The sequence below is a fragment of the Hirsutella rhossiliensis genome (genome assembly GCF_020360975.1).
Source record: "Hirsutella rhossiliensis strain HR02 chromosome Unknown scaffold00021, whole genome shotgun sequence".
NCBI lineage: Eukaryota > Fungi > Ascomycota > Sordariomycetes > Hypocreales > Ophiocordycipitaceae > Hirsutella > Hirsutella rhossiliensis.
In genome coordinates this window covers 594,741-606,724 of record NW_025408687.1, presented here as the reverse complement: position 1 = coordinate 606,724, position 11,984 = coordinate 594,741, and the positions used below count along the sequence as shown (strand labels likewise).

The 11,984-nt window shown below is 62.0% G+C and overlaps 5 protein-coding genes across 5 annotated transcripts; 2 read left to right on the top strand and 3 right to left on the bottom strand.

The window, feature by feature from the left end:
* Positions 1 to 142: 142 nt before the first annotated feature.
* On the bottom strand, positions 143 to 1,233 carry HRG_11578 (proteasome subunit domain-containing protein; the record flags this gene model as incomplete). Its single annotated transcript, XM_044870048.1, has 3 exons — positions 143 to 771; positions 979 to 1,126; positions 1,204 to 1,233. 3 exons carry the CDS (start codon positions 1,231 to 1,233, stop codon positions 143 to 145), a joined length of 807 nt encoding a protein of 268 aa, XP_044714945.1.
* A 626-nt stretch (positions 1,234 to 1,859) lies between these two features.
* On the top strand, positions 1,860 to 2,880 carry HRG_11577 (HMG (high mobility group) box domain-containing protein; the record flags this gene model as incomplete). Its single annotated transcript, XM_044870047.1, has 2 exons — positions 1,860 to 2,378; positions 2,440 to 2,880. The coding sequence occupies 2 exons, from the start codon at positions 1,860 to 1,862 to the stop codon at positions 2,878 to 2,880; spliced, it is 960 nt and encodes a 319-aa protein (XP_044714944.1).
* A 711-nt stretch (positions 2,881 to 3,591) lies between these two features.
* Positions 3,592 to 5,091, bottom strand: HRG_11576 (uncharacterized protein; the record flags this gene model as incomplete). Its single annotated transcript, XM_044870046.1, has 1 exon — positions 3,592 to 5,091. The coding sequence occupies one exon, from the start codon at positions 5,089 to 5,091 to the stop codon at positions 3,592 to 3,594; it is 1,500 nt and encodes a 499-aa protein (XP_044714943.1).
* Positions 5,092 to 5,881: 790 nt separating this feature from the next.
* On the top strand, positions 5,882 to 7,160 carry HRG_11575 (3-beta hydroxysteroid dehydrogenase/isomerase family domain-containing protein; the record flags this gene model as incomplete). The annotated part of the gene is made up of 2 exons (XM_044870045.1): positions 5,882 to 6,424; positions 6,501 to 7,160. The coding sequence occupies 2 exons, from the start codon at positions 5,882 to 5,884 to the stop codon at positions 7,158 to 7,160; spliced, it is 1,203 nt and encodes a 400-aa protein (XP_044714942.1).
* A 1,066-nt stretch (positions 7,161 to 8,226) lies between these two features.
* On the bottom strand, positions 8,227 to 11,928 carry HRG_11574 (LIM domain-containing protein; the record flags this gene model as incomplete). Its single annotated transcript, XM_044870044.1, has 5 exons — positions 8,227 to 8,658; positions 8,734 to 8,942; positions 9,033 to 10,730; positions 10,821 to 11,517; positions 11,575 to 11,928. 5 exons carry the CDS (start codon positions 11,926 to 11,928, stop codon positions 8,227 to 8,229), a joined length of 3,390 nt encoding a protein of 1,129 aa, XP_044714941.1.
* Positions 11,929 to 11,984: the final 56 nt, after the last annotated feature.

The following is an 11,984-nucleotide window of genomic DNA, read 5'->3' as shown; positions in this document are numbered from 1 at the left end:
CCTTGATTGCTGGCCATGACGCCGATGCCGTCCGCCTTCGTCCTCGAACAGTAAACACAGGCCGCGACATGGTCACGGCTCCAGGGACGTCTCAGGCAGCCCGGCACCGCCCCTGTCCACGATGTCTATACACACAGCGGCCTCAGACCGTCTGGGTGCCGTAGCCCTTGATCCTGTCGGCAAAGGCCCAGCTCTGCTTCTCAAGGTGCTCGTCCGTCGACAGCTCGACACCGTCCTTTGTGACTATGGCGAGGGAGTACTTGTCCAAGCTTCTGGCGTCGCGGTAGAAGAGCACTTTCATGCACTCCTTGACGATGTCGATGGCCTCTTGGCGGGAGAGCTTGCGGGCGGCCTCCTCGTCGGGGGCGTGGCGGCGCATGATGGGCTGAGCAAGCATGGCCCCGAAGCCGGTGGCGAGGCTGGGGGACGAGTAGGTTGAGCCGAGGAGATCTGCGGCGGCGAGAAAGGGCTCGCCGGCGTCGTCGAGGCCGGCGACGAGCAGGTGGTTCCACAGGGGGTCAAACTTTGAGCGGCGGCGGTAGAGCAGCTTCGAGAGGTAGCGGTGGAGGTTCGCGGCCGAGAGGCGCGGGGTGGCGCCATCGGGGGAGGAGGAGGAGGAGGATTCGTAGGCCTCGGTGAGGGCGAGGTCGGTGAGGTGGCGGTCGAGGTACTGCATGTCGGAGACGTCGCCCGAGAAGCCGACGATGGAGGTGTTGGCGAAGGGGCGGAGGCGCTTGACGTCGGTGAAGCGGGCGAGGGAGCCGTACGAGGCTGGGGGGGGGGAGACGAGGCCCTGTCAGCTCTTCTTCTTCTTCTTCTTCTTCTTCTTCTTCTTCTTCTTCTTCTTCTTCTTCTTCTTCTTCTTCTTCTTCTTCTTCTTCTTCTTCTTCTTCTTCTTCTTCTTCTTCTTCTTACGAGCTCATAGTTCTTCTTCCTTTCCCTCTTTTCAATAGATTTGTGCTTTGTCAAGGAACGTACCTAAGTTATCGGCAGCCATGACGACGCCGTCCTTGAACTTGATGGCGACGACCGAGGTGCCCGTGACGATGGGTTGCTGGGTGGACTGCTTGGGGCCATTGGTCTGCATGTACGAGGCGTCGTATGCGCCGTAGACATCGTCTCTGGGCTACAGGTGCGTGCGAGTCAGCATTGAGGAGCAGGAGAGGAGAGAGAGCTCGCCATGGATGGATGGGTGGTGCGTACCCGGCCCCAGGCTTGCGGGCGATGATCCATGGCTGATATGTGGTGGCGGGGGAGGAGGAGGAGGATGGTCTCGATGGAAAGGAAGATGTCTGGATCCGGTCTGTGAGCTTTTCAATGAGGACTGGAGAGGGGTGGTTGTTGATGGTCTCGCGAGCTGGGATGCTCTGCTTGAGCTTCTGGTTACGTTGGCGCGGCCTTGCGGGAGCCTGCTCGGAGGAGGCGGTTACATAAGCACATAAGCGCGACGGTGATTGGGCCGAAGCTCGAGCTTGTGGCAGCTACCTGACGCTGTGTGGAGACGCGTGCGAGGAGTCGAGTAGTGGATACCTACACGACAAGGGCGGGCCAGCAAGCTCGAGGCATTCAAGTACCGGTACTTGGGCACGCCGCCCAATGCGTATGCCTGCGCTAAGTACAAACCAGGCCAGCAGCATGAGAAGGGAGGGGGAGGAGCAGCCCCGGCCCGCGTCATTTCGTAAACACCAGACGGCGCATCCTCCGTGTGTCCCCTCCCAACTCTGCCGCTGCCAATCCGACCGCGCGCAGTCGCACCCTTTCTTCCCGCCAGCCTCTGCATATTTCCTCACGCGAGAGGGGGATCAAGGAACCAAGCAGGAGAGGAAGGATCCATTCACGGTCCGCGCGTCGTCGTCGCCATGTTGACTTTCATCGGCCGGGCCGCCGCGCGCCGCGCGCTGGCCTCTGCGGCGCCGTCCAGGCTCGCCCTCGGCTCGTCGGCGGCTGTGCACGTGCGGAGGGGCTTCTCGGGGTCGGCGTGGGCGCGCGCCGCATCGGCTGCGACGGCCAAGAGGGCGGGCGCTGCGAAGACCAAGACGGCTAAACCAAAGGCCAAGGCGGCCAAGACGAGTGCGACAAAGGCCAAGAAGAAGGCGCCGGCAAAGAAGGAGAAGCCGGTCCTGAAGAAGAAGAAGGTGGTCAAGAAGAAGGCGGTCAAGAAACCCAAGAAGAAGACGCCGCCGACGCCCGAGCAAAAGGAAAAGGCCCAGGTGCGCGAGCTGAAGCGCATGGCATTGCTCAAGGGGCCCAAGATGCTGCCCGCCAATCCCTGGGCCATCTACGTGTCGCAGAACTTGCCCGCCGGTGATGAGCAGCTGGGGGAAAAGATCAAAAAGGTCCATGCCGACTATGAAGCTCTGTCGGCATCGGAGAAGGAGGTACGCCTCAATTGCCCTTCTCAGCCCGCAGGCCTGTGAGCTAACAGAGCATCTTCTGCAGCGCATGAACGCAACGGCGCAGGCCAACCAGGTGACCAACCAGCAAACGCGGCAGGCATGGATCGAGTCGTTCCCCTACGAGGTCGTCTACATGGCCAACCTGGCCCGCCGGCAACTGGCGCGCAAACTCAACAAGGGCCGCCTCTACCTCATCCACGACGAGCGCCAGCCCAAGCGCGCCAGCGGGCCCTACGGCCTCTTCATCAAGTCGCGCTACCGCGGCCTCAGCGACTCCGGCTCCACGCAGGACATCTTCCGCACAATGGCCACCGAGTGGAAGGCCCTCAGCGATGCCGACAAGAAGCCCTTCCAGGACATGGCCGCCGCCGAGGCCCGCAAGGCCACGGAGCAGTTCAAGGAGGCCCGCGTCGCGGGCAAGGCCTACTGGCAGGCGCAAAAGGCTCCCGCGGGCCGGATGTCCGAGTCCGCCTCATCGCCCTAGGCATACGGGGCGCACGGTTCATGACTTTGGCGGGGCCGGCGGAGAATCGGACGGCTGGCCTTTGGCTTTCTCCATTGATGCCTCGGAGCGAGGGATGGGCCGTCGGGGCTTGTGAGTTGGCTGGCTTTTTCGTCCCGCTGCCGTCTCCGAAAATGAGAATCAACGTTCGACGGAGCACGGCGGGGCGGCTCTGACGGGTTCTGTGCGATATAGAGGTTCAGTCTCCTTTGTCGCTGCTTTTCCTCTTCTTTGCTTCCCGGCGGGACACCTCGGAAAGGGGGTTTCTCCACGTCGGGCGGACCGTGTACGATCGTGTCAATGGCAGTGAAGAGAACATCTGGGAGTCTTTTTTCCCGGTCGTGTGATTACTGAATTAATCACGGAGGCATTGCTTGGCATCTTGGTTGTGTCTCTATTCCCCATTCCATCCGCCATTCATTATCAGCCGAGCTCGGCTTTCCTTGTCAAGCCAATGAAGGAAAGCCCAGCTCCGGAGACGTGTCCTGTTGGAAACGCCCCCCAATTATACAATATCCCTGACTGCCCCGAAGAGGGTTTCTAAGAGATGCAAAATTGGACCACCCAAGCAGATATCCAAGATGAAGACTTCCCTCCGGCAGCGCCGCCAAGAAACGCCAAAGCACTATGCATAGCCACGAAGAGGTATATATGTATATAGAGGTCGGCGCGGCATATCATAATCACAAGGGGTCAGGGGCGCCTCCCCCCCGAAGGCGCCACCTCGAGGGCAACCAGCCCGTCGGCGCCGTACCACGCGGCGCCTGTGGCCTTGACGTGCCTGCCGCTGGCAAGATACAGCAAGAGGTAAGTATGCTTGGCGACGCAGGCCCAGCAGTAGAGGCGGATCCAGGCGTGCCGCTGTTGCTGCTGAGACGCGGGGCTGCCGCGGCGGCACCAGACACCCCAGCCGGCGAGGCCGCTGCGCAGGTAGTTTGTCAGGAAGACCCACGTTTCGCGGCACGTCTGCGGCGGCCAGCCCGAGCAGTCGAGCAGCCAGTAGCCGCGCTCGAGGGGTTCGAGGGCGCGGCGCGGGGGCTCTGGGCGGTAGCGCGACGCCAGGTCGCGCGCCAGCTTGGCCAGCTTGTCCGAGACGAGGGTCGTGGGGTCGATGTGCGCAGTGTCGGCGGGGGGCGAGGGCGGTCTAATTTCCAGCGCGTCGTCGTCGTCGGCGGCGGCTGCGGCTGCGCAGTTGGCCATTGCCATGATCGGCCCGGCATCGCTGGTGCTGCGCACCAAGACCAGGGAGTCGCCTCCTCCATCCTCCGTCACCTTGGGCTTCTTGCACGGCGGTAGCGGCGGCGGCTCCGACTCTGCCCTGGACGGGGATGAGGCGGACTGGTGGCTGACGAAGCTGCTCGAGATGTGCGTCAGGTCCAACAAGGCCGAGGTAGCCAGCTCCTCGGCGGTGCGTTTGCTCCGCGGCGGCAGCGCGGGAAGGGCGAGGGGCGTCACGGGGATGACATGCCCGGCGGGCGAGCCATGCTGCTGCTGCGACGGAGCTTTGGGCGGCGGCGGCGGCTCGTACTGGCGGCTCGGAACCGGCAGAGACGAGGGGACGTCGATGACGTCAGCGTCGGGGCCCAGTGCTTGAGACGGCGGCGACGACGCAGCCGATGTCGGCGTGCCCGTGGAGCCGCGGGCGTTATTGTTGCTCAGGTAGCGCTGGAGGATCCGCGTGGGCGTGACAGTGAAGACGCCCGCGTCAGGCAGGGGATACGAGTCGCTGATCTGACTGGCGGGAGCGCGGAACGGTGACGGCGAGGGGGCCCGGCCGTCGTCGCCCTGGGAGGAGAGAGGCGCGCGCGCTGCGGAGGTTGGAGGCGGTCCCGGACGCACGAGGGGCCGGAGACGCGGCGAGGAGCGGTTGTCCCAGGCGCTTTGAAAGCTGAGGTCCTGCGACTCGGGGGCGCAAAAGACGCCATGTTGCTCCGGAGCGGACGAAAAAGCGGGCGGCGCCCCCCGAGACCGCGTCTGCGGAGGATCGCCCAGCGCACCTGGCCCGTCGGAGCTCTGCCGGAGCCGAGCGGACGAAGAGGGATCGTCTGGCGCCGCTGGCAGCGCGGTGCGAGCGGCGGGCTCAAAGGCGAGGTAGGCGCGCGCGAGGCCACGGTAGCGGCCATCATCGGCGGCGGTGCTGGGCGCGGCTACGTGGACGAGGATCTCGACGTGCCGCGGGGACTGGCCGGCCATTCCAAGACAAGACGCACTGGTGGTCGGGGGAGGGGCTGGTTCATGGCGACCGCGGGTGGGGAGAGAGCGGCGTGGAGGAAGCAGCAAGGAAGCGAGCCGAGTCGAGATGAGATGGAAAGGGGCTTGTTCGTGTGACGGCGAGTATATCCAAGAAAAGAGGGGTGGAGAGAGGAAGCTCGGCCAGCGCAGAGGAGTCTATGAAGATGGAGGACGTCGACGGCCCTGGTGAGGACTCGAGGAGCTGTTGTTGGTCATCATGTGACATGGGCCTGGAGAGCACCTATTTCCAAGTATGTGCAGTACCTCGAGCTTATTACCTAAGTATCTGTGCGTTACGGTAGCGGACAGAGGCGCCTCGTCAGTGAGACTTAGTGAGACGAGACGGTGCAGGACGCCGAATAATGTCTTCACCATGGCCGACGACGACCAAGTCTCCGTTAAACAAGATTAAATCACCGCGCCGTAGATTTATACGTGCATTCCTTTTCCCCGCAGTGGTCTCTGCTGGGGCCGAATATGCCGAACTCTGTGCCCGGCACGAAAGGATGTACCTGACTTGACTGGTGGTGTGCTCTAACTCAAAATTTCAGGTAATTACCGCCCGCTACGGTGGGCAGCCCGCAAATACCGCATCGCCAATCGCCTCGTCCCCTATCCCCGTCTTCCTCTCACACGCGTCGAGCCCTGAATCCCACCCGGCCAATTCACGCGCACGCAGACACCCATTCCCCGTCTCGCCCACCGCCCGCCTACGAACCTCCCCCCCGTGCGGCGCACCCGCGCAACCGCAATGGCGGCCCCCAGCAGCAACGAGGCCCAATCCTCGCCGCCGCCCCGGCGCCTGGGCCACGTCGTCGTCATCGGCGGCAACGGCTTCCTCGGCCACCACATAGTCGCCCAGGCGCTGAACCGAAGCAGCAGCAGCAGCAGTGGAAAGGCCTTCTCCTGGTCCGCCACGGCCGTCACCTCCATCGACCTCCGCTGCGACCGCAACCGCGTCCCCGGCGCCGCCTACCACGAGTGCGACATCGCCGACGCCCCCGCCCTCGCCGCCCTCGTCGCCCGCCTGCGCCCCGACGTCGTCGTCCACACCGCCAGCCCCGTCGCCAGCGGCGAGAGCGCCGTCGCCCGCGACCTGTACCGCCGCGTCAACGTCGACGGCACCCGCGCCGTCGTCGACGCCTGCCAGCAGCCCGCCGCCGCCGTAAAGGCCCTCGTCTACACCAGCTCTGCCAGCGTCATCAGCGATAATCGCTCTGACCTGCTCAATGCCGATGAGCGCTGGCCTGTCATTCGTGGCGAGCTGCAGCACGAGTACTACTCCGAGTCAAAGGTGCCCAACTCCGCCCCCCCCCCCTCCTCTATCCAAAAAGCGAAACCTGCCACGGTCTCTAACAACAAACGTCTAGGCCGCCGCAGAGGAAATCGTCCTCGAGGCAAACCGCCAGTCCCCCTCCAACCTGCTCACCACCTCCCTCCGCCCCGCCGGCATCTTCGGCGAGGGCGACGTCCAGACCCTCGCCGGCCTGCTGCGCGCCCAACGCGCCCGTCGCACAAACGTCCAGCTCGGCGACAACCTCAACATCTTCGACTTCACCTACGTCGGCAACGTCGCCCACGCCCACCTCCTCGCCGCCCACGCCCTGCTCGCCACCGCCGCCGCCTCCTCCGTCTCGGCGCCCCTCGACCACGAGCGCGTCGACGGCGAGGCCTTTTTCGTCACAAACGACTCCCCCTGCTACTTCTGGGACTTTGCCCGCGCCGTCTGGCGTGCCGCCGGCCACGACGCCGGCACCGACGCCGTCTGGCGCCTCTCGCGCACCCTCGGCGTCGCCCTTGGCTTCCTCAGCGAGGTCTTTTCCTCCATCGTCGGCAGGCCCCCGACTTTTACCCGCCAGCGCGCCGTCATCTCCACCATGACGCGTTACTACAACATCACAAAGGCCAAGACGGTCCTGCGCTACGAGCCGCTGTGGTCCCTCCCAGAGGGCGTCGCGAGGGGCGTCGGCTGGTTCCTCGAGCAGGAGAAGAGAGACCCGGCGCCGGCACCGGCTGTCAAGGCACAGTAGGAGGACGAGTTATGAGGAGGGGAGCACACCTCCGTGTTTCGACTCAAGGGACCTCGATTCGTGCCAGACGTCTACTAGCCTGTAAACTAATTAATACCCGAGACAGAGATGGAAGCCCTTTGTTGCCCTACGCGGCAAACAGAAAATGTACCATAGCACAGCCGACTACGCTTGAACTCGTCACTGTCGTGTCCACCGTCTGCCATGACATTGCTTAGAAGCCTCGTTGCATCGGGAATTTACTACTCACCATCTCTCTCTTCACGCTCTCACACAACTCCTCTCTATGGCCGCTTCTAACCACAGCTCTCCTCTTCCAGCCCCTTGGCCATCTCGATGCCGCCATCTGGCTCTCCCTCATCTGTTTCTCTTCGTCTTCCTCTAATCTTTCTTCAGACATGCTCCATCAACTCGGGGGGTGGTAAGGAAAAAGAGAAAAGCAAGCGGTGGCCAAGCAACACACTCCATGACTCGAAGCACATCTGGCTGGCAATCTCCACGAGAGAACGAAAAGGCTAGGCCCGGCCCGGCAAGCACCCGGTCAATACTCCATCCAACGGAAAAGGTATAACAAAAACCTTTTTCCTCCATGGGCCCTCTTTCTCGTCATCCACAGGGTATGCCCTGTCAACCAGCCCCCTCAGCAAGTCTTGAGGCAGTCTTTGGCACAAAGCTGGGGTGGAGAAGTGAACGTAAAATGTGGTGTGGTAACAGGCCAAAAGGAGACACAAAGAGGCAGACTGCGAGTCTTATGCCGCGTAAGGAATCGAACAAGACGGGGGAAAGAGGAGGAAGGCAACAGCAAGATCTGAGCCTGGCCGAGATAAAGGAAAAAGTACACAAGTTCCGTCATGACGGGCGTTATTGATGAGGTCTAGCTCCTCTCCTTTTTTTAGCGGATGTTTGTCGCCTCCGGGTGACGGGGGAATCGAAAAGGGAAAAAATGAAAACGCCATGGATAATGCATATGACTACACCGAAACCATGTCTTCTGCGGGGAAGAATCCATGCCAAGATGGAGCCGGCATCTGGACCTGCTTCCCCAAGGTCACAAAGGCTGACCCGGTCACAAGTTGCCGCCGACGCCGACACCGCCGCCACGGCGGCCCCACGCCGAGTTTCGCCATTCTCCGCGCTGGCTGTGCTCGGAGCTCTCGAGTTGGCTGTCGGAGCGGTTGAAGCGGCCGTGGTTATACGGGGAAGGATGATCGCCGCCCCCGGTCCACTTTTGCGGCGACGTCTCCGGTCCGGAAAAACCGCCTTGATCCTGCACTGGCCGGACCGTCCGCTCGCCCTGCAAGACGGCTGGGTCCGTCTCGACCCGTCGCGGCGGAGAGCGCGTCGACGTGTCCAGCCGGTTAAAGACCTCGCTAACCTCGGCGACAGGTACTTGCCCTCGTCGATCTTGGAAGCGCTTGAGGATCTCCTTGGTCGTGATCTCGCCCGGGTTGCTAAACAGGTACGGATCGTTCAAGAGCGTGAGGAGCTCGTCCGGAACCTTGATGGTCTGTCAATATGCCGCTCTCCGTAAGAGTGCAAGAGAAATAGAGAGGGAAAGTGGGTGAGTACATACCTGGCACATTTCCTCAATATTGTTGATGAGAGTCTCGACGGCGTCAATGACGAATATGGCCTCACTGTCCAACGTGAGAGCCTTGTTGGGATTCGTCAGGATATTCGGGGCAATGACTGTTGCCAAGTTCCGAATGTCCATCTTGGATCCGACGTCCTCGTCGAGCTGGTGGAACGACCCGGCCCATTTCAAAAAGGTGAACAAGATTTCTAGGCAGTCGCGGTGGCACTTGGGCAGCAGGCAGCACGTCATGTGCAGGCACTGCTTTCTCCTTTCCGGGTCCGATATCTTGGCCGCACTGATCCAGAGCTTGTACAGCTTGTGCGTCATCAGCGGGTCCGGGAGGTCTCGCAGGTATCGCTTCAGAAGCGCCGCCAGCTGCACCACAGGCTGCTCCATAAAGTTGACCACGTCGCATCCCTCGGCGTTGATCTTGTCCACGAGTTCCTGCTGCTTCTTGATGTTGCCGTTTTTGCGAAACACTCCCTCGACCGAGAGGTCCATCTTGCGCATCGACGAGATGATGTCGTCAATAATGGCCGGGATGCGGAGCGTGCCCGGGCCGACGCCATCTGTCGAGTCCGCCCCATCACGATCAATGATGACTTCCAGCGGCACCCCAAAGACGCCCTTTTTCTTGACGCTTCTGTTCTTGTCGTTCTTGAACGCCTTGCCGAGGTTCTTCCAAAACGTCGGCTGCTTTCTCGACTCGATGAAGCCAAGGAGGTCGTCGAGAGTAAACTCCTGCTCGATCATGGGCTGCATGGTCAAGACCGCCAGATGTCGCACGTTGAAAAATTCTAGCCCAGAGAGCTCCGAGAAGAATTTTCGGACCACCCGGGTGGGCAGAGGGTCGGACCCCCGGACATCGTGGTCTCTGCTGACCGACTGCGCCCGGTTGCGGGTGGGTGACCGGTTAGGGTCGGCAACGGGTGACCGGAAGGGATCCGGACGAGCGTTGCGGTCGCGCTGCTGCTGCTGCTTCTCGCGCGACTGCTCGACGGCAACGATCCGGGGGATGTCGTCCAGCGTGATGGCGTCGTTCTGCGCAAACATGAGATCTGTTGACCCCTGTGCCTCGGGGCCCCCTTCCTCCTCGTCAACTGAGCCGGGCCGCGGGCCTTGACCGTCTGCGTTCATAACACGAGATGTTCGAGCTTGCTTGACGCTCGACGATAGGTGTCGATCGAGTCGTGTGCTGCGCAGTCTCCTGACCTCGTTGAGAGTGTTTTCGTATGTTGACTCGCGGTGATGCTCCTTGTCGCCCCCGCCCGCGTACGACTTGGACCTCGACTCTGAATTTAAGAATGGAGGGCCGGCTCCGAGCCTGGCCTTGTCTCCGCCGAGCTCGCCGCCCTTGGCGTCTTCTGCGCCACGGGGCAGAGCGCCGTTGCTTCGCAGGATATCGAGGAGTCGCGCCAGTGCAACCTTGAGGAGAAAGACGTACTGCTGCAACTTTGTGATGTGCTCGAAAGGTGGCGACCCGTCCGCGCTGGCAGAGGCGCAGCCCATGCAGTATACTTTGCGGTCAAAAACCTTCAAGCGCGCCTCTCGCAAAGACCGCCCCAGTTCGCGGGCGCATCGGGCGCATTTGAGGCACGCCAGGTGCCACCTCGTATCTCCACACTTGGCACACTCGTCCTCAACAGATCGACTGCAGACGACGCAATGGTCTGAGTCCTTGGCCGATAGACGCGAGCTGCCCATGGCCAGTTGCAGCATGTTCTCGTCCGTCTTGTACGTCTCGAAATCGGCGAGATCGTTGAGGAGTTGGTTGATGCCATCGCTGTTCCCCGCCTCGCGCTCCAGGCGAAGTGAGCCCTGAAGGCAGATGCGTATCAGAAGCTTCAGGTAGTGAGCCAGACCGGTGACGAGGGACAGCAGCTCTTGAGTGACGCCCAGCTTTCGGATGCTGGTGTCCTGGGTTTTGGACAGCAAGGAGAAAAAGGCCACGATTTTTTTACAGAGAAGCTTAGCCTCTCGGCCGTAGGACATGCCTGAAGGCAGGAATGACCTCTGGTCAGCGTGCCGATTTCTCGACGGACGGGGCTCGGTGTGCACCGCGGGCTCGCAGAGAGCTTACTCACCTTTGCTGCTGCGGCTGAGCATCATGGCGTCGAGCCTGTCTGCCGACTTGAACAGCACCTCGACGTGCCAGATGAAACGCTTGGCGACGAGGACGCCGTCGACGTACGAACCATTGCTGACGTGTAGAAGCATGTCGGAGATGCACGCCGCAGACGACTCCTCAAAGGTCGAGAGGACGCTCCATATGCGGTACACCTTTTCCTCCATGCGCTCCTCGTCTTGGCGGATCAGGTCTTTGTTGGCCGGAGGGTCGGACTCGGAAGCGGCCGGCGGCGTCCCTGTTGGTTGGGCCAACCGCACATTCCAGAATTTGTGTATCATGTAACACTCGGGATGCCAGTGCTGGTTCTGGCCATTCCGGTAAATCTCGACAAACTGCTTGAGGATGGCCGTCTGGCAGCCGTTGCACCTCTGGGCGTGTTGGGTCGAGTAGTGGTAGTGGCAATAGACGTTGCCGTCGTGCTCGTAGTAGCTGTCCTGGGCCCCGAAGACGGTGGTGCAGAGCGAGCAGGTGAAGTGGTCGACGTGGTACTTGCGATCGAGGGCGGTGATGTAGGAGCCGCGGAGGGCGCCGCCGCATTGATGGCATATCAGGCCCAGTCGTCGGAAGTAGTCGGTTTCGCACAGCGGGTACTGGCCCTGCCCGTTTTCATCATCGGCCGGGAAGAACTTGGATGCCACAATCTGGCCGCAGTCCTGCACGGCGCGTCAGCAGCAGATTCACGGAGCAAGAGGCGGACGAGAAAGACTCACCCGACACTTGAAGCAATCCAGGTGAAACGTGCCGTCCAGGGCTCGCACAAACTGGCCGGTGAGGGGCTCGCCGCACTTGTTGCAGATGCGCGTCTGGCCGCTGGCGGCACGTCCGTTTCTCTGTCGTGATCGATTTCTCTCTTCGCTCTTGCGGGGCGACGTTTCGTCGGTCCATCCTGTGGGGAGGCCCGCGCTGGTCAGCTTGAGTCCACGCAGGCTCTCTGGCGTCCTCTGGCCGCCGTTGGACCAGTTTCTGTCCCCCGGGTTGGTGGACTCGAAGGCAGCCGCGCGGTCGCCGGGGAGGTCGCCACGGGGGCGGTCGCCCGAGGTTCCGTGATCGCGGTCCGAGGCCATCACGGTCGGGAGTCCAGAGTGACGATGTGGGCACTGCCTTGGCCCTCTCCGTCGCC